Source organism: Xyrauchen texanus, chromosome 40 (genome assembly GCF_025860055.1).
Source record: "Xyrauchen texanus isolate HMW12.3.18 chromosome 40, RBS_HiC_50CHRs, whole genome shotgun sequence".
Taxonomy (NCBI): Eukaryota; Metazoa; Chordata; class Actinopteri; order Cypriniformes; family Catostomidae; genus Xyrauchen; species Xyrauchen texanus.
In genome coordinates this window covers 13,759,560-13,782,056 of record NC_068315.1, presented here as the reverse complement: position 1 = coordinate 13,782,056, position 22,497 = coordinate 13,759,560, and the positions used below count along the sequence as shown (strand labels likewise).

Sequence of the window (22,497 nt, the reverse complement as noted above, 5' to 3'; positions counted from 1 at the left end):
GTGTGTGTGTGTGTGTGTGTGTGTGTGTGTGTGTGTGTGTGTGTTTAAGAGGCAGAGAGAAAAAAAGATGAGCTGTGGAGAATTTTTAAGCCCTGAGCTGTACAGGCTGGCTGAAACTGTTATGTCGAGGGGTTCCCCTGGTCTGCGTCGTTTATCTTTGGAGAGATCTGTTGAACCGTAGAAGGGGTCCGCAGAGATGTATACACACATGCTCATACAGCTGTGCAAGCCAAGAGCTCTTCATGGACTGCTGAGAAACCATATATTTAAAAGAAGAGTAATTTAACAGTCACTGATTTTAGATTTTTTAAACTTGTATATGAGATGCATCCATCTCTTTTGAAGTATTGAGGTCAAGATCTGTCAATATTGCAGGGCCCTGACCCCAGCTTAGTTGGGATATGTGGATAAAAAATATTTTCACTGTATGTTTTTCGTCAGGGTACATGCTTATGCTGCGTTCCATTCAAGTTGGATGTGGGATATTCCTACTTGATATCTCTGACCATAAATGCAATCCATTCACCGATATTCGGAAGATGACATTTAAGGAAAAAAAACTGAAACACTCATGTTAGCTTAGCAGGGGTTTGACTCTCATTAGATGTTTCCTAGCAACCCAACTGATAAACAATGCTGCAACGCAAGTATTTGTGCTACAGTTGTACGATTATCAAAAGAGATTACAATTGACCATGTTTTATACATCTGTTTCTGTAGGCATTTGTTAAACAAGCTCTCTATCATGTAATGTGGAAATGAACTCATTTATCGATATTACTTAATAAAGTGAATGTTTATCACTTACTTTGTATATCTCCCTGAATGTCGACATGTTAGTGTGGCATCATGCCCCTGCATCTCGACGAAATCAGAGTTAAGAATTTCTGCACAAGCCTACAAGTTATAATTCTGACTTCAAAATGTATTCCATTGCACTTTTCCTTGTAGGAAGTTGTAAAATCCGACTTTCCGAACGCATCTCTACTTTTCAAAACTTGATCCGACACTGAATTCTCCAGCAGCCTAAATTCTATATTGCAAAAAGCACTTACCAATTTACTTGAAGTGAAAATCAGTCCTCCTTTCCTGTTTAATAAATGAAGCAATCACATGGTCATGCAGAACATCTTGTGTTTTTAAATCCATAAGGATCTCTTTCTCAACAGCAATACCAGCAGTGATGACAGCCGTCTCGTCAGCAAGATCTCGTGCTCTTCGCTTTTAAATTACGTATATCACTTAAAACGTGATTACGTCACTCAAGGCCTGCTAGAAGGCCTTGACCAGGACATATCATTAATATCACACCCATCAAGAACAAATAAATCAATCTGATTGGCTGTTGAATCTGACAATCTGACTTTCCATTATTTTGCATTGTTGAGGGATTCTGAATAAAATCTGAAAGCCTGACAGGGTTGAGCACAGACTTGCGCACTGCTGTGTGTGAATGAAAACCGCATCTGCACCTAATAAGCAGACGTGGCTGCGTGGATGCGAATATCATGTTTAGATATGATGGCTGTGCATATACAAGCTGTGAACTGTTATTGTGGTACTTTAGTGACAATTATGCTGTTTGTTACATAACATAAACATATTATGTGCTTGAAATGACTCGTGGTATTTTTGACAAGTTGAATGTATTTACTGTGTATAAAATAAACGTATTACATGGTTTTAAGGACTGTATGAGTAACTGTTTGAGCGATGGCAGTTTTCACTTGTGTGGACTTTTCAGATGGTCCCTTATCACACCGAGAGTATTAGGATGTTTTAGCTTAATTTATGGTCTTTTTAGATGGTCCCTGACCCACATTAGGCAACATTTACAAGGAAGAACCTATCTGACTAGCTTCAAATATGGGACAAATCATGCATTGCCAATGCTACAGTCTACATCAACAATCTATTCAACAACAAACCATTTTTTTACCAATAATAAACTGAATATGCTGTAGATTGAAGTAGCTTTTCTCATAACTTCATCATACATAAGGAGATATGTTTTAAACTGATTTATCCAGATATTTATTCCTAACTGTAATACTGGTTGCATCACTGGTGCAATGCTATTGTTGCCAATTCATAACAGACTTTACTATTTTCAGTTACAATGCTTAAAAGACAAAAAAGAAGAGAGTTTCTCTAGAACATTACCAATTTGGGTTGTACAGCCATTGCTGGACAGTATTGTATTTTTCTCAGATCACTACAAAGGAGAGTTCTGTGAGTAAATTCTTCCAGAATCTGGCAAAGGTGCACTTCAGGCTTTAATCGTCATGGCCATTAGCACAAACTAAAGTCACTAAAATAATTTGCCTCCAAAGGGAAAAGTACACAAGCGGAGAACAGTAATTCAAAGTTATAATGCAGGTGTCATTGACTCTTTTATCTCTTAATGGATTGCATTCATCATTTTCATTAATAATAGGCTCCAACCTGCATATCATTATCTCTATTCCTGTGTTGCATATTTAGGTTATTTAAAGCAAAACACATTTTGGGGAACATTAGCAGAGGACTAGCAGAGGATTTGTGGGTGAAAGCTTGACTCTCCTGTTTGTGCTCACTCGGACAGACTCATTAAGCTCACTCTAAGGAAAAGTCAAGGCTTAGCCCCACAGCACATGGACGCACACACACCATGCTGTGATATCAAAGTGGAAAATGTAATATTCATCTGCATATGCCTGTGTAGGGTTTATTTCTTTATTTATAAGTCATTCTAAATTAAGTGTGGGTTAATCTGTAGTGTACTGAAGTTTGATCAAAGAAGAACACTTTTGCAGTATTTGGCAATGTAGCGTTCTGAGTTTTTCTAACACGTCGGATATTTCTTTCTTCTTCTCAGGACTTTGATGACTTCATCTTTGCTTTTTTTGCAATTGAGATGGTAATCAAGATGTTTGCACTGGGCATCTTTGGGAAAAAGTGTTACCTTGGAGACACCTGGAATCGACTAGACTTCTTCATTGTGCTGGCTGGGTAAGTAATCTTAAACCGAATTTATTGAAACTAGAGTTGAGTTTTACTTTTGCCATTTTAGCCTCTCACACAGTGTTGGGTGTAACACGTTACAAAGTAACGTGTAACGTGTTACTGTAATCTAATTACATTTTGTGGTAACTCATTAATGTAACATATTACTTTTTAAATTAATCTGATTACGTTACAGACATTAATAAAATTACGTTACATGGATTACAAATGTATTGCTAAGACAATCATATTAATTAAGTAGAATGCATTTGAAAATGTATTACATTCCAATGTTAGTACTTTTTTGTGTGTTGATGTGTCAGCTAATGAGCATGTACTCTAACAAATCACTAAGGCATAGAGGACACGTATCGTGGTGACGGCAGATGAGTGAGTGGTGTTACTATGGATGCAGCGGAGTGTAGTTGTTTATTCAATTTGAAAACGAAAGCGAAGCGTTTCAAGTTTTCATGCACTCAAATTCAATCTCATTGAGCGCTGTGTCAGCTTGCTCCCAGCCCTGGCTGGAGGAGAGTGTCATGCTGGGCTGGGCTGGAGACAAATCCTCCTCAAATCTTCATGCTCTACCCCATCCTCGTGCGCCTTCATCTAGGGCTGGGCGATATGGCAAAAAATATTATCACAATATTCTTTTTCATATCATTCGATATCGACATTTCACATTGCAGATTTTTTTTCAGGGTATCTCCAGAGAGAAACTTTTGAAAATATAAAAGTCTGAATGGACCATTTTTCTATTTTCATTAAAGTGAGAAAGACTAGGCTACAAACTAGTAATTGTTTTGTCTTTCATCCTTGTCAGAGATAATGACATCTGAATCATTTCACAAAATTAGAACTGAAATCTATTTGATTATTATTAAAGGCTTGGAACATGCTGATTAATAAAACTAAATTTAGAAAGATAAAACTTTTTGGTCTAAAGGCACTCTGGAAACACGCACCTCGTGTTTATGCACATGTGGGGAAAAGAGGAAGCGGGTGCGGCCCCGGACAGGGCATCAGTGAAGCGTGTTTCAGTGCGCTGCTCACTAGAGACGAGGAGAGGGCGTAACCATCGTTATGATATCTTGCAGTCAAGATGGAATCAATCTGGGGTCCGGATCCGGAACGCGGTGACCTGCGTTGCGGGTACAATAACAACTTCATACAGTCTGAGGCTGCATTTCCCCTGAAGCAGAACTGTCAATTTTACAATCCACCTCGTGAGCTTGATGCTCGGAATTGAAAGCGCTCGCTCACATTCGCTCAGCACGCGTGTAAACGTACGACAAGAAAGCCAAACTGCTAGTGTTTTTAGCAACACATATGTCTAGATGTAGAACACAGGCTATATATTGAAAATTACTCAAAAGCTATTCATCGATATCGTGGAGTTTTTTATCATGATAAATATTGATATCGTTTTATCGCCCAGCCCTACCTCCATCGTGTGTCTTATGCAGCTGCCGTGGGAGGAGAGGTGTATATGGAAAACAGTGCTCATTCCCATCTGACAGAGAGAGATATCGCTCACAAGGAGGAAGCATTTGCAGAATGCCATCTTGAAAAAGACGTTATGCAATGGCTCTTTTATGTTCGTCATGTACTTTACACAATTAAACACAAACAGAATGCAATAGCGTAACACATGCGCAAGTGATAAAGGATACTCAATTCGTCCGTGCACAAGCAAGGAGGTAGAAATAATCTACTCGCTGTAAAGTTGTTTAAAACCAACACATGCTGCACATATACACACACAAACAGACATCCTGTACATGCACACATACACATGCATGATGCAACACACAAGCAAACCAGTATATGCACACCGAAAAGAAACATCACATGCACAATGGTTTTACTATCAAAGCTGTATGCGAATGTGTTTTAAAATTAGTTAGTATTCTTTTTCTATCTTTCACACCAACACAAACATAGGTAAACAAGGATACTGGACAGATACATGCCACACATTGTAAACACACACACATACACTTGAAGATACTACTACAGCATATTTGAGATAAGAAATTTAAGTTGCATTTTTAGAAATGCATTGGATCTCTTAGCCATGTTGCTGTAATTTTGTTATTGTTTCAGTCAATATTAAAGAACTAAAATAGCTATTAGTGTCACGTTTGTATTTTTCGCAGGTTTGATTGGATTTAGAAAGTAACTTCAAAGTAAAATAAATAGTTATCTGATTACTTTCCCCATGAAATAGTCAGTAAAGTAATCTAATTATAATTTTGAGAAGTAATCAGTAGTGGTTTACTTTTTTGGAATAATCTTACCCAACACTGCTCTCACACTCACAAGTTTTCTCTCTGTCCTCTATTCTCAGTTGTAAATGTGAACTTAGTTCAGTCATGGCAACTCTTGAAAAGACTAAGCATGTTAATGTGGGTATGACATAGTGATAGGCTATTGATCTTGGCTGACCAGAAATGGTATGCTGCTGCTGTAGAGTAAGTGCAGATACTTGCTAATGCTAGAACATAAACAGACATACTGAGTTAAGCATGTGGACATGCTGCTGCGCAATTAGATAAGTGGAGGTGGAAGGTTTCAGAGAAAATATCGTCAGTGCTCTGCAGAGAAACTGGCTTCCTCGCAAAGTGAGCAAATTTAAATGTTATGCAAAGAGAGAGTATGTAAGTTGTTTGACTTCCCAATTACATGTCAAAGGACCTGTCAGCTTACACTGTAGGAGCCAATTGCCTAGGCATATCACATGTGAGAAAGCTGATTTGCTAACAGGTTCAAAGAATCTATCAGCTTGTGCCATGCTTATTTTGTGTATACTGTATATTATATATTATTAGGTCTACATTGTATATTGTGTTGTGTAACAAGATGTGTAAATTGTGTTATATGTAAATCAGATGTTTATTGTAATTGTCACACTGCTATGTTGCTTGGAACTGCACCTAAGACTTTCACCCACTGTTGCACTTGTGTATATGGTTAAGTGACAATAAAGTGATTTGATTAATTTTATTTTATTTTGATTTGATGGAAAGCTTCTAAATTGGGCACATTGCACTTTCATGTGAATAATCGATCATTTGATTCCTGCTCTAGTTTGTGAAAACTTCAAAACATGATTGAAATACATGCCACTGGATGGAAGATTTGTAGATTGTTAACCATAAGGCTATTTGCTATCCAACACACATTCATAGACCCACTCATGCACACACATGCGTATCCACACACATAAATTGGTCTTAGAGTTAACTTGGCATTATGTGTGCTTTCTAAGCAAAACAAGGACATCCAGCCATTTCCGTTCCATGATGTCTGTCAATTCTGACCCAGTGACAGCACAGTTGTTGCCCACTGACCACTGTGACCACTGACCTAACCTCATGTTTCATGTTGATAATTGCATAGCATTATTTGTTGAGATGGAAATTAGCCCAGAATATGAAACATATGGAAGTACATCCAGGAGACATCAGCCAAAATGTGTACACGAGATAACCATACAAGAGTGACAGACTGCTGGCTTGTTCCACCAGCATGTTGGCTTAGACCAGGTCCCCTCTGGGTGTTTTGAAACTTCTCCAGATGACAAGCTTACCATCAAAAAAGCTTCAGTAATTCATGACTTTTGCATTAGGTACAGTTAGTGCACAGATAGACAACGTTCGGTTAACCTTCTGATGCTACACTATTAGAATACCAAAAGCAAAGTTTCTAAGCTTGAAAAATAGTAATACAGTGTTTTTTCCCTTTTGTGTGCATATTTACACACAAAAATCTAAAAAGTTTAGTGCCATTTGATTTTTATGCATTTAACAATTCAAAGCACAGAAGAGGCTATTTAACACAGTGTTTTCCAACCACTGTGCCGCTAGTGTGCCGTGAAAGATTGTCAGGTGTGCCGTGGAAAATTATAAAATTCCACAAAATAAATAAATGCATCGAATATATATATATATATATATATATATATATATATATATATATATATATATATATATATATATATATATATATATATATATTTTTTTTTTTATTTTTTTTTTAAGTATTTTGGGGATCCAAACTCCTCATCTTTGAAAGCATAATCGGTCACTTTTGTGATAGTGAATGCAATGATTAATGTCCAAAAATGAGTGCTATTTATACACAATAAGGATCTTTCACATGACTCGCTTCAGCACTGCTGAATTAATTGTGAAGTGACGTCACATAAAAGTGTTTTTCGTTTGTGCTTCACCAATAATGTCTCTGAGAGTATTAAGCAACAAGAAATATTTAAAAACTGTTAAAATTTGTTCACTGTAATGATGATGCCTCATCATTCATTTTAATTAAATATTACCTTATCATTTATGAATATCGGAGACCCCAGTAATTGAACTATATAAATTCACCAAGAAAATGCTTCGACCTAAACATGAACGAGTCCTTTTATTACTTTATCTATCAAAGCAACTCCAAGCTTTTTTTTCTCTTTTCCAAATACATGTTTTCAATGTTTATTGTGCACATCTCCTGCTTTTTATGTGGTAAACTCATAAAATCGCCCCTCTGTGACACTGACATGAGAAGTCGTCCCTTGATGCATTTGATTACGCACAGGCGAGCACCCAGTTTAAGTCGATGCGGACCAGGAGGAAGTTTTGAGTTGTCGATTGAGTTCTGTTCAGGTAATTTTTTATTTGTTTTGTTCATATTTTAATCAGATTTATTTTTTTGTAATATTGCGTTGTTCATATGTCGTGTTTTAGTGGCCTTCGCTGTCACTGCGGGGAAAAAAACATTAATTTGCATTCATCTGTTCTCTTCATAAATAAATAAATAAATAAATGCAGAATCATATTCTCGTCCTGTAAGTTCGTGATTAAAAATGAAAATGTGAATGAAATTAAAAGCAATTAAATGTCTTATTATCATTAAAATATGAAAATTAAAATGACCCTGTCCGTCAAAATGACAGACGATGAGAAAGTCTAATGCAAGCACTGTATGTGACTTGTTGTTGTTGTTTTTTTTTTTTTCCTTGCATAGCCGAATTTCAAACATTACAAGTAAACACGCTATTAAGACAGACAGAAAACATGGACAAGTTCTTGAAAAGGAAAAATGTAGATGATGGTTAGCCTATGTGGGATAGTGGTGTGCCGTAGAATTTTTTTACTTGTAAAAAGTGTGCCATGGCAGAAAAAAGATTGGGAAACACTGATTTAACACACATGAAAATACTTGCGTTCGCTGCTATAAGGATATGAGTACCTGCCTGGGCAAAGCACATATACAGGCTGTAACGATTTCATTATTTTTGTTTGACTTAACTGTGAGATTTTATTTTTTGAAGATCTATGTATTGTGCTATTTAGTCTCATTGCTCACTGTGCACTTTATTTGCTGGTATTTTGAGTAGTGTTTAAGGAAATTCCAGTACAATAAACATTATTTATTCTCTCATCCCAACGAAACACTAATTAACTGTTTGTGAAACCTCGCTATCATCCAAATGTTAAAATGGTTACCGTGCACATCCCTAGTCCTTATAGTCTTTCACATCCTCAGCAGTGCGATCAGCAGAGTCTTTATCACATAATGAAAGTGAATGAGGCTGTCAAAATACAAAATTAACAAAAAAGCAACATAAAAAGTACCATAAAAGTGGTCCATACAACTAATGCATTACTGTATATTACAGTTCTGGGTTTACAATGTGGAAGTAAACTGTAGAAGGGTACATTTCTATAGAGGTCAATGAGAGGACACAGTTAATATTATTTTTACAAAATAAAAGTAATAAAAACAAAAACAAAGAATAATTCCATTTATTTTCACAAATTTCCACTGGGGGATATATATATAGAGAGAGAGAGAGAGAGACAGTCTGAAGAGAGAAAGATTTCAGATTTACTGTCACTTGCACAGCAGCAGTGTTAACCAGTTTTTATTTATTATTTAATGCCTGGTAATATAATTCATTTGAAGTAGGGCTGTCAATCGATTGCAATTTTTAATCAAATTAATTACATGGGTGTCCCGATTAATTAATCACAATTAATCGCATATACAAAGATTTGCTGAGAAAGCCCCTCATATAACAATAATTCAATATATAATGATGAAATAATGATACATAGTTATCTTTAAATCTAAAAAATTATATATATATATATATATAATAACAAATATTCAGATAATTAAAATGCATTACATTATTGTGGCAGAAGAGTTAATCATTGATAAGCCCATTCAAAAAGTGGCTTTAGAATACAATGTATTGTTTACTACCATATTATTGATCATAAGTCAATCATTGGCATACAGGTCACAGCAATCCATTTCACAAGTGAATTTGTCAATCAGTTGGAGATTTATTATGAGTGCTTGTTTAAGGACCCATCAATGTACACCTGCGTCAGACATTTTTTTTTTTTTTTTGAGAAACAAGCCAGGGGTATATACATAGTACACAATACTACAGATATATTTTACAATAATGCCAATACATTATATTCATTACATAGTGCAAACGGTTTTCAATGCTTTGGAGTTGTTGGAGGTACAAAGAGTATTTAAATAATATTTCAAATCTTTGCAAAAAAGTGCAATTAGGGGCTTTATAGACATAAATTGTATAAAAAACTTGGCAAGAAAAATAAACAGATTAATAAGAAAATATTAACTTAAGTTATCAAAACTGTGAAAACCAAATAAAACGTCTTTATAAAGCAAAAAAACACTAGTTAAAATAGAGGTACGTACAAACAAAATACAATTTTCTCCAAAATACTACAGCGTGGACACATTCCCAAAAAAGGTGAGGGGCAGATTAATCTACAGCATTACTGAAGGAGCAAAGTGGATCTATTTCAGGGAACATGTTTCTTAAATAAAGATTGACAGGGTAAAAACGGTGTAACAGTTTAAAGGACACCTCCTTAACCTCGTTGGTAATTAAATATTTGTGAGGTAAAGACCATACCACCTGCATCAGACATGCTTGTGTTGCGTCTCGGGTGTGTTGTGTCATAAAAATTGAATGTGTAGGTCCCTGTGTCAAGTTAAATATAGTTTAATACTCAGTCTTTAAACACATCTTGAGATCCCTCAGTTCGCATTTGCGCTCCTTCAAGTGTTTTGAATGCAAGAACATAACGCATGTTTGTGTTGTGTGTCTGGTGAAGGGTTGTTAATGTTTTGTTCACTGTTATTAACTGTGTGTTGCTCACACAGATGACATTTCACTTACTGCCCTCTGGAGTAAACAGCTGGTACTACAAGCTTGCATTTCTCAGGAATTTCTCAGGAAAGCATTGCGATTAATTGCGTACATTTTGTTAACACGTTATTTTTTGTAAAATTAATCGCACGTTATTAACGCGTTAAATTGACAGCCCTAATTTTAAGTAAAGTGATATAAATCTACATCAGTCAATAAAAAAATTATAGATTTACCCAGCTTAATTATGGTAAAATAAATAAATAAATAACACTAAACAGTCTGTGGAAAGGGTACATTCCAAGTCTTTTGACACATTACAATTGCTATTGTATTAATGGCAATTTAAGTCATACTTTCATTGGGTAAACTGTCCCTTTAATAATTTCCTTTTTTGTCTTTGGCAAAACGTGCCAAACAAAGTAAGAGAAAAAGTATAATTCATTAGAAACCAGAGAGCTGGGAGGCACAGTTTATAGGAACCATTTGTTTCAGTTTAAAGTTTATCATTTATTGTGTTTTTCCTTTTGGAGAACTTCTTGCTTTCCTATGCAATAAATCACACACCTAAAACTCACTTTAGCTTGTGCACAAAGTGAATAAATTGGTGTTGGTGGTTGGACTGGATGGTCCTATTTCCAAAACCCCTTTCACATAGACATTGCTTTCTTCAATCTTCCCATCTCATTTATTTGAGGTGAGAGCCTGCTCTCATATGAGCCAAAAGCTTATAGAGGTCTAAAGATTTGGCTGCTGTGCTCAGGATCATATGTCTTTGTGTGTCTCAGCTGCGGAGACATTGAGGCTAGCCTGCTCCCTTATCAATCTTTAAAAGCAAGCCTTTAGAGAATGCAGACCCTCAATATACCCCACAAAGACAAGGTATCAGTTTCAGACACCCGCAGTGGTTTGGCAACTTCTTCTCGCTTGCTCACAAATTAGTCTGCCCTTTTTCCCTTTCAGGGAGTCTTTATACACTCTAAACACACACAACTTTCCTAACACACTGAGCATCTACAGGGAGTGTTATAGTGTATTTCACAAATTGTTTCAAGGTAAAAAACAAAGTTTCATTGCTCTCCATTCTATGACAAGAAAAAACTTGCAATTTTTAACAAGACTTTGGGTATGAATGCATTTTTAGAATTGAATCTAGCATGCTTTGCCATAACCTTGATGGAAGTGCGTTTTATGACTTTTTCCATAACGCTTTACCAAATGTTGCATACTTTGACAGGGAACCAATTCGCTATTATTTCAGGCATTACTCTGCGTGCAGTTTCCAATTACATTAGGTTTGCACAAAAAGATCACGTCCTTCATGTGCCAACTTTTTCCTAGTCAGGAAAAAGAGAAAAGACATATTGTGAAAATGCTGACAATATTTACCAGAGTCAGAATGAGCTTTATTGCCAAGTATTCATACATATACAAGGAATTTGTCTTGGTGACAGAAGCTTCCAGTGCACAAACAATACAGCAAGAAGAAAAAATAGAATAAAAATAAAAGTGAATAGAAATAAAATATATACAGAAATACACAATATGACAATATATATACACACACAAACATATATATATATACACTCACCTAAAGGATTATTAGGAACACCTGTTCAGTTTCTCATTAATGCAATTATCTAATCAACCAATCACATGGCAGTTGCTTCAATGCATTTAGGGGTGTGATCCTGGTCAAGACAATCTCCTGAACTCCAAACTGAATGTCAGAATGGGAAAGAAAGGTGATTTAAGCAATTTTGAGCGTGGCATGGTTGTTGGTGCCAGACGGGCGGTCTGAGTATTTCACAATCTGCTCAGTTACTGGGATTTTCACGCACAACCATTTCTAGGGTTTACAAAGAATGGTGTGAAAAGGGAAAAACATCCAGTATGCGGCAGTCCTGTGGGCGAAAATGCCTCGATGATGCTAGAGGTCAGAGGAGAATGGGCAGACTGATTCAAGCTGATAGAAGAGCAACTTTGCCTGAAATAACCACTTGTTACAACCGAGGTATGCAGCAAAGCATTTGTGAAGCCACAACACGCACAACCTTGAGGCGGGTGGGCTACAACAGCAGAAGACCCCACCGGGTACCACTCATCTCCACTACAAATAGGAAAAAGAAGCTACAATTTGCAAGAGCTCACCAAAATTGGACAGTTGAAGACTGGAAAAATGTTGCCTGGTCTGATGAGTCTCGATTTCTGTTGAGACATTCAGATGGTAGAGTCCAAATTTGGCATAAACAGAATGAGAACATGGATCCATCATGCCTTGTTACCACTGTGCAGGCTGGTGGTGGTGGTGTAATGGTGTGGGGGATGTTTTCTTGGCACACTTTAGGCCCCTTAGTGCCAATTGGGCATCGTTTAAATGCCACGGCCTACCTGAGCATTGTTTCTGACCATGTCCATCCCTTTATGGCCACCATGTACCCATCCTCTGATGGCTACTTCCAGCAGGATAATGCACCATGTCACAAAGCTTGAATCATTTCAGATTGGTTTCTTGAACATGACAATGAGTTCACTGTACTAAAATGGTCACCAGATCTCAACCCAATAGAGCATCTTTGGGATGTGGTGGAACGGGAGCTTCGTGCCCTGGATGTGCATCCCAAAAATCTCCATCAACTGCAAGATGCTATCCTATCAATATGGGCCAACATTTCTAAAGAATGCTTTCGGCACCTTGTTGAATCAATGCCACGTAGAATTAAGGCAGTTCTGAAGGTGAAAGGGGGTCAAACACAGTATTAGTATGGTGTTCCTAATAATCCTTTAGGTGAGTGTGTATATATATATATATATATATATATATATATATATATACTGTGTAATTATTGCTCAATTGGACAGTTTTAACTGTTCATAAGATGGATCGCCTGAGGGAAAAAAATGGTTCCTTTGCCTGATAGTTCTGGTGCTCAGTGCTCTGTAGTGCCTGCCAGAAGGCAACAGTTCAAAAAGGTAGTGGGTGCTGATTGTACATGAGCGGGAAGTGAATTTCCCCTGTCCCACTAGCTGCTGCCTGTCCGTCAGAAAGCTGGTGATCCATTAACAGATAGACATGGGAACAGAGAGTTGGTGTAATTTAGTCTGGAGAATGGCTGGGATGATGGTGTTGAAAGCTGAACTGAAGTCCAAAAAAGAATCCTTGCATATATCCCTGGTCTGTCCAGATGTTGCAGGATATGATGCAATCCCATATTGACGGCATAATCCACAGACCTGTTTGAGACCTGTTTCAGGTGGACCAACACCAGTCTCTAATGGTTTGTTGTTGTTGTATGTTAAATAAGTCCTAGTAGGAATGCACATATCCTCACATAATCTGATATATGATGTCACAGTATTTGTGAGCTTGTACAGATTGGTGTCTACAGCCTCAAATACACTCCAATCAGTACAGTCAAAGCAGGCTTGAGTTACAGCTCTGCTTCATTGGTCCAAGTCTTTACAGTCTTTAATACAGGTTTAGCTGATTTTAGTTTCTGCCTGTAGGTTGGAAGAAGATGAACCAGACATTGATCATAGAGTCCCAGAACTGAACAAGGGACAGACCGATATAAATCCTTTATTGTTGTGTAGCAATGATCCAGTTTATTTCTGTCTCTGGTTGGGCATGTAATGTGCTGTTTGTATTTGGGCAGGTGAGTTTGGCTTTGTTAAAATCGGCAAGAATAATATTAATAAGTGAGTCCGTGTATTGTGGTTTCGTGTCTGTGATTTGATCAGCCAGCTGTTGCAACGCTGCATTCTTGCACGCATGTGGTGGGATATAAACACTCACCAGAGTAAACAAGGAAAACTCCAGTAGCGAGTAGAAAGGCTTACAGTTAATAAAGTGTGCTTTCAAATTAGGACAGCACATCTCCTTTAAGGTTGTTACATCTGTACACCAACTTTCACTGATGTAAAAGCATGTTCCACCACCTCTTGTTTTTCCTATTAAATCCGCGATGCGATCCGCTCTGAACAGCTGAAAGCCCGGCAGATGTAATGCACTGTCCGGAATGGTTTAACTCAGCCAGGTTTCTGTGAAGCACAAGGCATCAGAGGTTGAAAAGTCCTTGTTTGTATGGGTGAGGAGATGAAGTTCGTCCATTTTGTTATGAATAGAGTGGAGATTTGCTAGATCAAAACTCGGCAGCGCTGTTCGAATTCTGCGCTGATGAAGCCTGACCAGCATGCTGGCTTGTTTCCCATGCCTGTGTCTCTTTAACAATACAGCTATTCGTCTTACTAAAATGTCCAGAAAAGCATCCGAATAGTCAAAATCCGTGAAAAGATTGTCTGGTATGTGCTGCCGAATGCTCAGCAGTTTGTCCCTGGTAAAACTGATTGGAAAAAGATTACTAAATACAGGACAAACAAAGAAAAACAACAAAAGAATTGGAGAGCTCCACTTATTGTTTGTCTTACAGTATTACTTTTTCTTCAGCCCCTCAAATGAAATGCTGAATGTTAAATACATCATCTTGGATAATGTTGAAACTGGTTGCTCCACAATCAAACCAGGCCCAACTCTCTTACCTTTTCTGCATCCACATTCTCTTTTGCTTCCACTTCTACTTTATTAATCTCTTCTCTTCTCTTCTCTTCTCTTCTCTTCTCTTCTCTTCTCTTCTCTTCTCTTCTCTTCTCTTCTCTTCTCTTCTCTTCTATGATTGGCTCTTTGTCTGGGAGTTGAGTGTCTTACATTTGCAGGGACTGAAAGCTCTGACAGGCTTCCTGGAAGCATTGTAGTTATTTGCCCTAAAAAGACCCCTCAACTCACTCTCTCTCCTGGCACACACTCACCACTCACTTTTAGGTTAACCCTGCGAGCAAATTTGAGACCCAGGATTGACTTATGCAATACTCAACTATCCAAATTTCAGTGTGTTTTTGAAGATTTACTTTTTGATAATTTACTTTTTGATTAAATTATCAAAATTTGATAATTTTGATAATTTACTTTCCCTGTGGGTTGTTTTAACTGGCATATATGATGTTTCATTTAGACTGCTGTCTGTTTCTTGTGGTCAAGGCAATAGTATTGAGGGCAACTCAACCTGTCAACATAATTGCTATCACTCATGTCAAGAATAGCTGACAATTACAATTGACTGTCACCAGAAAACTTTCAGTCAGACCTCTTTAGAAGCCTTTTTATAACACCAATGATCAAAACCTTCAAAAATAGCCTTTTCCAGTAGAGGGTGAAAAATAGAAATAACATAAGGTCTGGCCCAGTGTCAGAATTGTATTTATTTATTTTTTAACAAGGGTCAAAATTTTAATTGTGTTTTAGGAGTATGTTTAACTTCTTTTGGGGCACATTTTCTTGATCTGAACAATCATGGCTTTCACCTTTTGTTAAAAAATAAAAGAGGCTTTAAATAATGTCCAAGATATCATGTATCCTTTTTTAAATGAAAAAAACAAAAACAAAACAAAAAAAACTCATGTGACCGTGAATACAGAACAAAACCCTAAACGAAACTACATAGTCCTAATAGAGTTTAAAAAATACCAAATATTATATAGATATATATTATATATATATGTTATATAGCTTTTTAAATCACTTTTTATAGCAATTTTGCCCTGAGCTTTGGTTGATTTCTGGTCTTAATTCATAAAATTCATTCGTAAAACCTACTGATCAGGTCATGACCCCAACTACTGCCACATCGGCAATGCTAATGGAGTCTCCCTAGACTTGAATAAGGATTCCGTGATTAGGGATAAAATACTTCAGGAATGCCATTTGGCCTGGAGGCTGTTGATGACATTGGACACCAGTCAGCATTTTCATCTAAGTTCTTCATCTCATAGTTTTCTATGGAGTTGCTTGGAATTTCCAACACATTCATTCACATATACTAGCAGATGTCTGAGAGCTTCCACACATACATCAGGCTGAGAACTATTCACTTGCAGTGAGAGTGAGAGAGTGAAAGACATGAACATAATTTGCTTTTATTGGCCATTGACTTAACAGATTTGGTGAAAAAATTGCTTTAAAGTAAATAAAAAAATCAAACTTCACGTAATGGCTTTTGGCACTCGCTGTGTATGATAAAATCTGTTTGGACAAAAAATTGGAGTAGTTGACATGAACTGTATTGTGACATGCTATACTCCATCTAAAACTATTTTATACTGCATTTTGCTATATTTTTATATTTATTGTGCCTGCAGCTTTTATGACCTTATATTAAATCACAGAATAAATGGAATATTTGTACTTAAAAATAATAATTATTATTTGACTTTTAAAATGATCTAGTGAAGGCAAAGTTAGTGAAGTTTATTTAAAATGGTGAAAAACTGCATCTAAAATAAACACAAACTTTTATATAAATTTTAAACTTAAATTCTACGTATATGTTTTAAAAAAAAGTCCATATAAATTATGCCAACAACCCCTAAATACTGTATGCTACAATTAAATCTCACTGTTTTCACCTGCTGTTCCAAATTTTAAAGCAAAATCATGTCCTTGTTTACTGTAGTCATGAACTGAATCCAAATTCAGACCCAAATGCCCTCTGCTTTTAATTTATTGATGCTTTTTAGACTGTGTCCAGAACTGCAGCTTAAACAAGTTATGTACAGTAAATACAAAAACCTTTTCATTGGGATAAGAAAAGGGCTCTGAATCTCAAACATCCTCTCAAGAAAAAAGCAGTTAAAGGTTCGCCTCATTTATTTATTTTCCACCCATCTAAGGACCACTCTTTGGCTAAGGCTCACAGAGCAAATCTGGTTTCCTCTTTATCTACTCAAGTTGTACGTCTGCATTAGCTTCCATTATAATTATTATTCTGGAAGGCAAGCATGCCACTGAAGAGAGGGTCAGTGTTGACATAGTATACTCTACGTGGGTCATGTTATGAAACTGATTCGCTCTCAACTTTAATATGGTAAGATTTTAAACATAAACACAGTTAAGGAACTGCATTGCAAAATTAAAAGATAAATTAATGCATTTTATTATAAAGTATTTTAATAGAAAGTATGGATATACAGTAGGCCTTCAGAAAGGAAACAGGGTTGATAATTGTACAATTCAATTTGACCTACTGTAACAAGTCTCATTGTTGTTGAAGTAATGTGCTTTTTAAGAGAATTTAGATATTTTCATTATAATATTTTTTATAAAAATCCATGTAAAGGGATCAATGGAAAGGAGGAGGTGAGAACCGGCTTGATAATATAAATAATATTTTTTATATAAAACTTAAACAAACACACACATGACGGACATGTCCGTAAATGATCTCTCTCTCCCGCACGATCCTCTGCAATCGACCTTTATCCCTCTCGAAGGCTTGATTAGCCTAATACGGGACCGGGTGTGTAGGATCATGACCCGACCCCGCCCTCCGCCCTGCCACAATCCACTTTACAATTCTCTGATGTTTACTGTATTGTATAAAATTGTGGCAATAGGGTTGTCATTTTTGGTTTACAGACTTGTCCTTGAACTGTTTGGTTCCTGAAAGGATGATGTGGATGTCACAGTTTGTTTTTACGGAATAAACCTAGGAACATACCTTCTAGTATTTTTATCAATACATTATGTATACACTAATATACACCGATCAGCCACAACATTAAAACCACCTGCCTAATAATGGATAGGTCCCCCTCGTGCTGCCAAACCAGTGCCAACCCACATCTCAGAATAGCATTCGAGATTATATTCTTCTCACCACAATTGTACAGAGCAGTTATCTGAGTTTCTGTAGACTTTGTCAGTTCGAACCATTCTGGCCATTCTCTGCAAAAAAGACATTTCCGTCCACAGAACTGCCTCTCACTGGATGTTTTTTGCTTTTGGCACCATTCGGAGTGAATTCTAGAGACTGTTCCCAGGAAATCAGCAGTTACACAAATACTCAAACCAGCCCATCTGGCACCAAAAATCATGCCACGGTCCAAATCACTAAGATCAAATTTTAAATAATAAATCAAAGTTAAGAACAAGGATATCATATGGAGAGATGGAAAGACCGTGATAATTAGCAAATAGACCTTTTGGAATTGTACAATGCCAGCTAGATGCAGGCCCGGTTCTGCGGGGTTGCCATTGTTAGAGCACCCTTGAATATGTAAGCTTAATACTAGCCTACTGTATATAGTCAAAGCATTTTTCTTTGAATCCCAGTGAACACATACAAAAAATCCCTGCATCAAATCTAATAAACCTGTATGATCTTGCAGATCAGTGTGTCCTAATTTGCAGGGACAGTATTCTGCTTTCATGCCTTCATTATGCAATTGAGCATTTGATTGGGAAAGATTTCTGCTCTCGCACAGAGAATTTCATAGCGGAATTATCTTAATCGACATCCTGTTGCTTTTGATTTCTAAAAATTGCACATAGCTGCTGGTCAGTTTCTCAAAGCCAAATCCACACCATAATGATGAATTGAACCATAAGTGAATCGTAAAATAACTGACTCTAGATTAGTTGTTGGAGATAACATCTTCAGACATTGCTACTGCAGAGAAAAAAGCTATAAATTATAGTACTTTATAAAACAAAAAGGCAGTGTAATTCGTGAATTAAATAGTTTTTATTTGTTTTTGGGATCATTAAATGTGATTTCATCAAATATATATATATGTATATATAGATTGTACAAAATCTCACTTTATACAGGGCAAATATTTTTGGTTAAAATCCTGCTGTAAATATAAAGAGCATATGCAGAACACATGATTGTTTGATATATATAAAGTCCAGATTCAATGTATGCTGCTTTAAAAATATCAAGGAAAAACAAAGGGGGCATATGGTATCTACTAATATAATAATTATTATATCAGTAATTAACCACAGTTCTTTAGATTGTATACAATTTGTACATATAAAATTGTAGGAAATATTAATCAAGGAACATTACTGAAAAGAGAAAAGCATTCAATGGTAATTTCTGGATAATTTAATACACCCTCTACAACTGAACACAAAATTAGGATGAGCAATTGCTCATTTTAATTTACAGACCTAAAGTCTGATAGCACTAATTTAGTAACATATTAATGTATCAAATCTACAGTAGCCTAATATTCACTCCAGACAACTGAAGAATAATGATGAATTTCACTTTTACCTGTAATATTCTACCCGGGACCAGTCCATTTTTGCATTATTGACATAAACTACTCAAACAAACTTTAAAGTTGAAAAGATTGTGTTTTTCTGGATCAGTTGTGTCACTCATGTCCATTTTTAACTGAAAAGTGCAAATGTGCATGTATTCGAGTGTCAGTGCCAACACACACATTGTATGTTGTAGACCGGATTATCTAACAGCCATCTGTTATAAATGGTCTGCACCAAAACGCTTTACACTGTGTCCCATTCACACACACATTCACACTCACATTCATACACCAATATGCTGTCATTGGGAGCAACTTGGGGTTCAGTGTCTTGTCTAAGGACACTTCTGCATGTGGAGTCATGTGGGCCGGGAATCGAACCTCCAACCCTGCGATTAGTGGCCGACCCGCTCTACAACCTGAGCCACAGCTGCCCCATGGTTTTAAACAATGAAAAAATAAACAGCAAGATGTTATATACTAAAACACAACAATACAATCACATAATTTCAGAAGTGTAGGTTACTAAGCATTTGATAATTTAATAAATATAGACCTAGCCTATATTTCAACCAGAGTTTCTCGGTCCACTGTAGCCACCCCATGTGTACGTGCTTGGGAACAAGTATACTACAGAGAATTGTCATGTCTGAGTGGGATTTAAAATGTTTTACCTGTGAATGTGAACGGTACTTGAGCGGGAGTGGGTTATTGAGTGTCACACTGCTCAACTTTGCTCACATGCGCACATATATATATATATATACACTGTATACATTTGTAATGTATATAGAGAGAGAGAGAGAGAGAGAGAGAGAATAAAGACACAAAGCTATCATTTCTTTCCAGATATTTTATTTTCATCAGATGCACATATTTGCTTATAGTGCAAGGAGAAGTTGGAAGTTTTGGTTTTGTAGAATGTCCCAAATAAGATCAAGGGGCAACACATTCTGACAAAAACTTGACTTAATGGCTCATTAAATTGAGAAACATAGTGCTGCTCTCTTTTCTTTCTCAGACATTATTTCTCTTTGGATGGGAAGGCTATCTTTGGCTTTGGTCTCGATATATTGTTTGGAAGAACACTTGTGTGAAAAGATGAAAAGAACTTGTCATTATGCTCTTCTGAATTTGGGTCCAGGGGCAGATCCTGTTCCGACCTTAATAAATCAATCATCCCCATCACATAAAAACAGAAGAGGACCGCTGACGGCAATTGTGTCTGAGAGCTTGTTGAGAGAAAATTAAATGAAAAGTACAAGACAGGTTTATAAAACTGAAGAGATGTATTGGATGTTAGTACCACTCTGTCTCTCTCTGTTTATGAGCTCAGACAACAATAAAAAAAATTATAAAATCAAATCAAATCAAAATTAATGTTTTGTCTGCTAACTTTGAATCTAACAACATGCTAGTGTACTCCCAAATGCTTAATTAGCTCTTAGCAGATACAGTGCAGTACACACTAAAATATACAGCTTTTCTTGTCCTTAGGGGCATGATAAAGTTTTATTTTTTTTCCTTTAATACTCTAGTATGAGAATGTACACTCCACAACCTACTTCCTGTTAGCTATGGCAAGTAGCAACTGATGGTTGATTGCTGTTACTTAAACTAAGAGAAAGGGACCCCACCATAAATAATATTTGACAGTAATAAAATAATACATTTAGCTTAAATCTAGCGAAGAAGTGGCATTTTTTCAGGCTAGTCCAGCTAATGTGCATTTAAGAGTAAAAATAGAAGTGAGTCTTTATTTACAAAAAACTATAGGTGGGACAGCCACCATATTTAGCATCGTGTTTTTTCCCATTAATTTTTTGTGGCCAATCTCTTCCTATTGCACTGTTTCTGGTTGAAGTTAGGACAAAGTGCGCGCGCGGGTGTGTGCGCGTGTGTGTGTGTGTTTAGATGGTATCACTATCTTAATGGAGAGCTGACTGTACAGCAGTGAACCTTTACTGAAACATGCCTCATTAACCTGCCAGGTGGTGGAAGACACCAAGCTCTGATTGAACTGTAGCCAGGATTTCTGCTTTGAAGACAAGGGACATGAAGAGGGAATGAGATGGAGAAAGAGAAAAAGAGAGTTGGTTGCAATGTTTTTATACAAGCTAACCAAACATGTTATGACTGTTTAAACACCAAGTTATAATGTTTGAAATCATGCATGTCCCTAAAGGGCTGGTATTTTTAATGCTGCAGGAATTTAAATGCCTTTCAGTCCTTTCATATTCTGTTGTAGAACTGTTCAAACAGCTCATAGCCATACGTTAGCACTCTTGGATGTGAACAGAGATCGTATTGAGCTGATTTCTTATGGATGTGGAACCCTAGACTTGTTTTGAATCTGAGTGTCTTAGTTTTTCTCACACTTTTCCTATTATAGTGACCTCCCAGTTGGCATTGTGTACCCAGCATGCAGACAATGTTGACTGTGTGACCATTGTGTGAGGTAAAAGGGTGATTCTGGGACCTTTACCACAGCTGTGCCAAACACAAACAGATAACCAACCTGGTCTCATAGTGAAAACATGACTCTATATATAGTACAGTTTTGTGTCTGCTGGTGCAATTCCCTGCAGTTTCCAGGTTAAATGAACACTAGAGGTGCTACAACAACTGTGTTTTTTTATTCACTTTTACTCAAATCATGACTTTAATGGCAAATTATGACTTTATAATTACTTATTTTTTCTCTCTATTACTCAAACCCTGCTATTTTAAGATATCGACACACTTATACTCAAACTCAGCTTTCGAAAAATAATACATTTTAATGCTTGCATTACAGACCCAGCTACATATATACACTCAATCCAACATTTTTAACTTGCATGGTACCTCTCCTGATAGGGTGTTGGACTTAACCAGCCATGAACTCAAGCTGATATGTGAGATGACGAGTCATAGAAGTGGCACAAAATGACGTGGTTGATTCAGAAATTGTGCTTTTTAGGTTTTTAGGCATTGCTAAGGAAAGGATGTATTTTTTAACGACACATATATATTTTAAATCAGTATTGGTTACGTTCAGGGAAAAGTATTAGGTATTTTTTTACATTTAAAATTCACCTTAAAACCGCATCAGAATACAACACCATCTTACTTGCTTTTGGCGCCTCCAGCTGGTAATTTCACTGTAAAACTGCAGCCAAATGTGTTATACAGCACGTATATTTTCAATTGCAAAAATG

General features: G+C 36.6%; 1 protein-coding gene across 1 annotated transcript in view; it reads left to right on the top strand.

The window, feature by feature from the left end:
- Positions 1–22,497, top strand: part of cacna1g (calcium channel, voltage-dependent, T type, alpha 1G subunit) — a 174,152-nt gene that overhangs the window by 11,725 nt on the left and 139,930 nt on the right. The window contains exon 2 of the mRNA XM_052112236.1: positions 2,858–2,991. Within this exon, the coding sequence (XP_051968196.1) occupies positions 2,858–2,991 (134 nt within the window). The remainder of the gene's footprint in view (positions 1–2,857; positions 2,992–22,497) is intronic.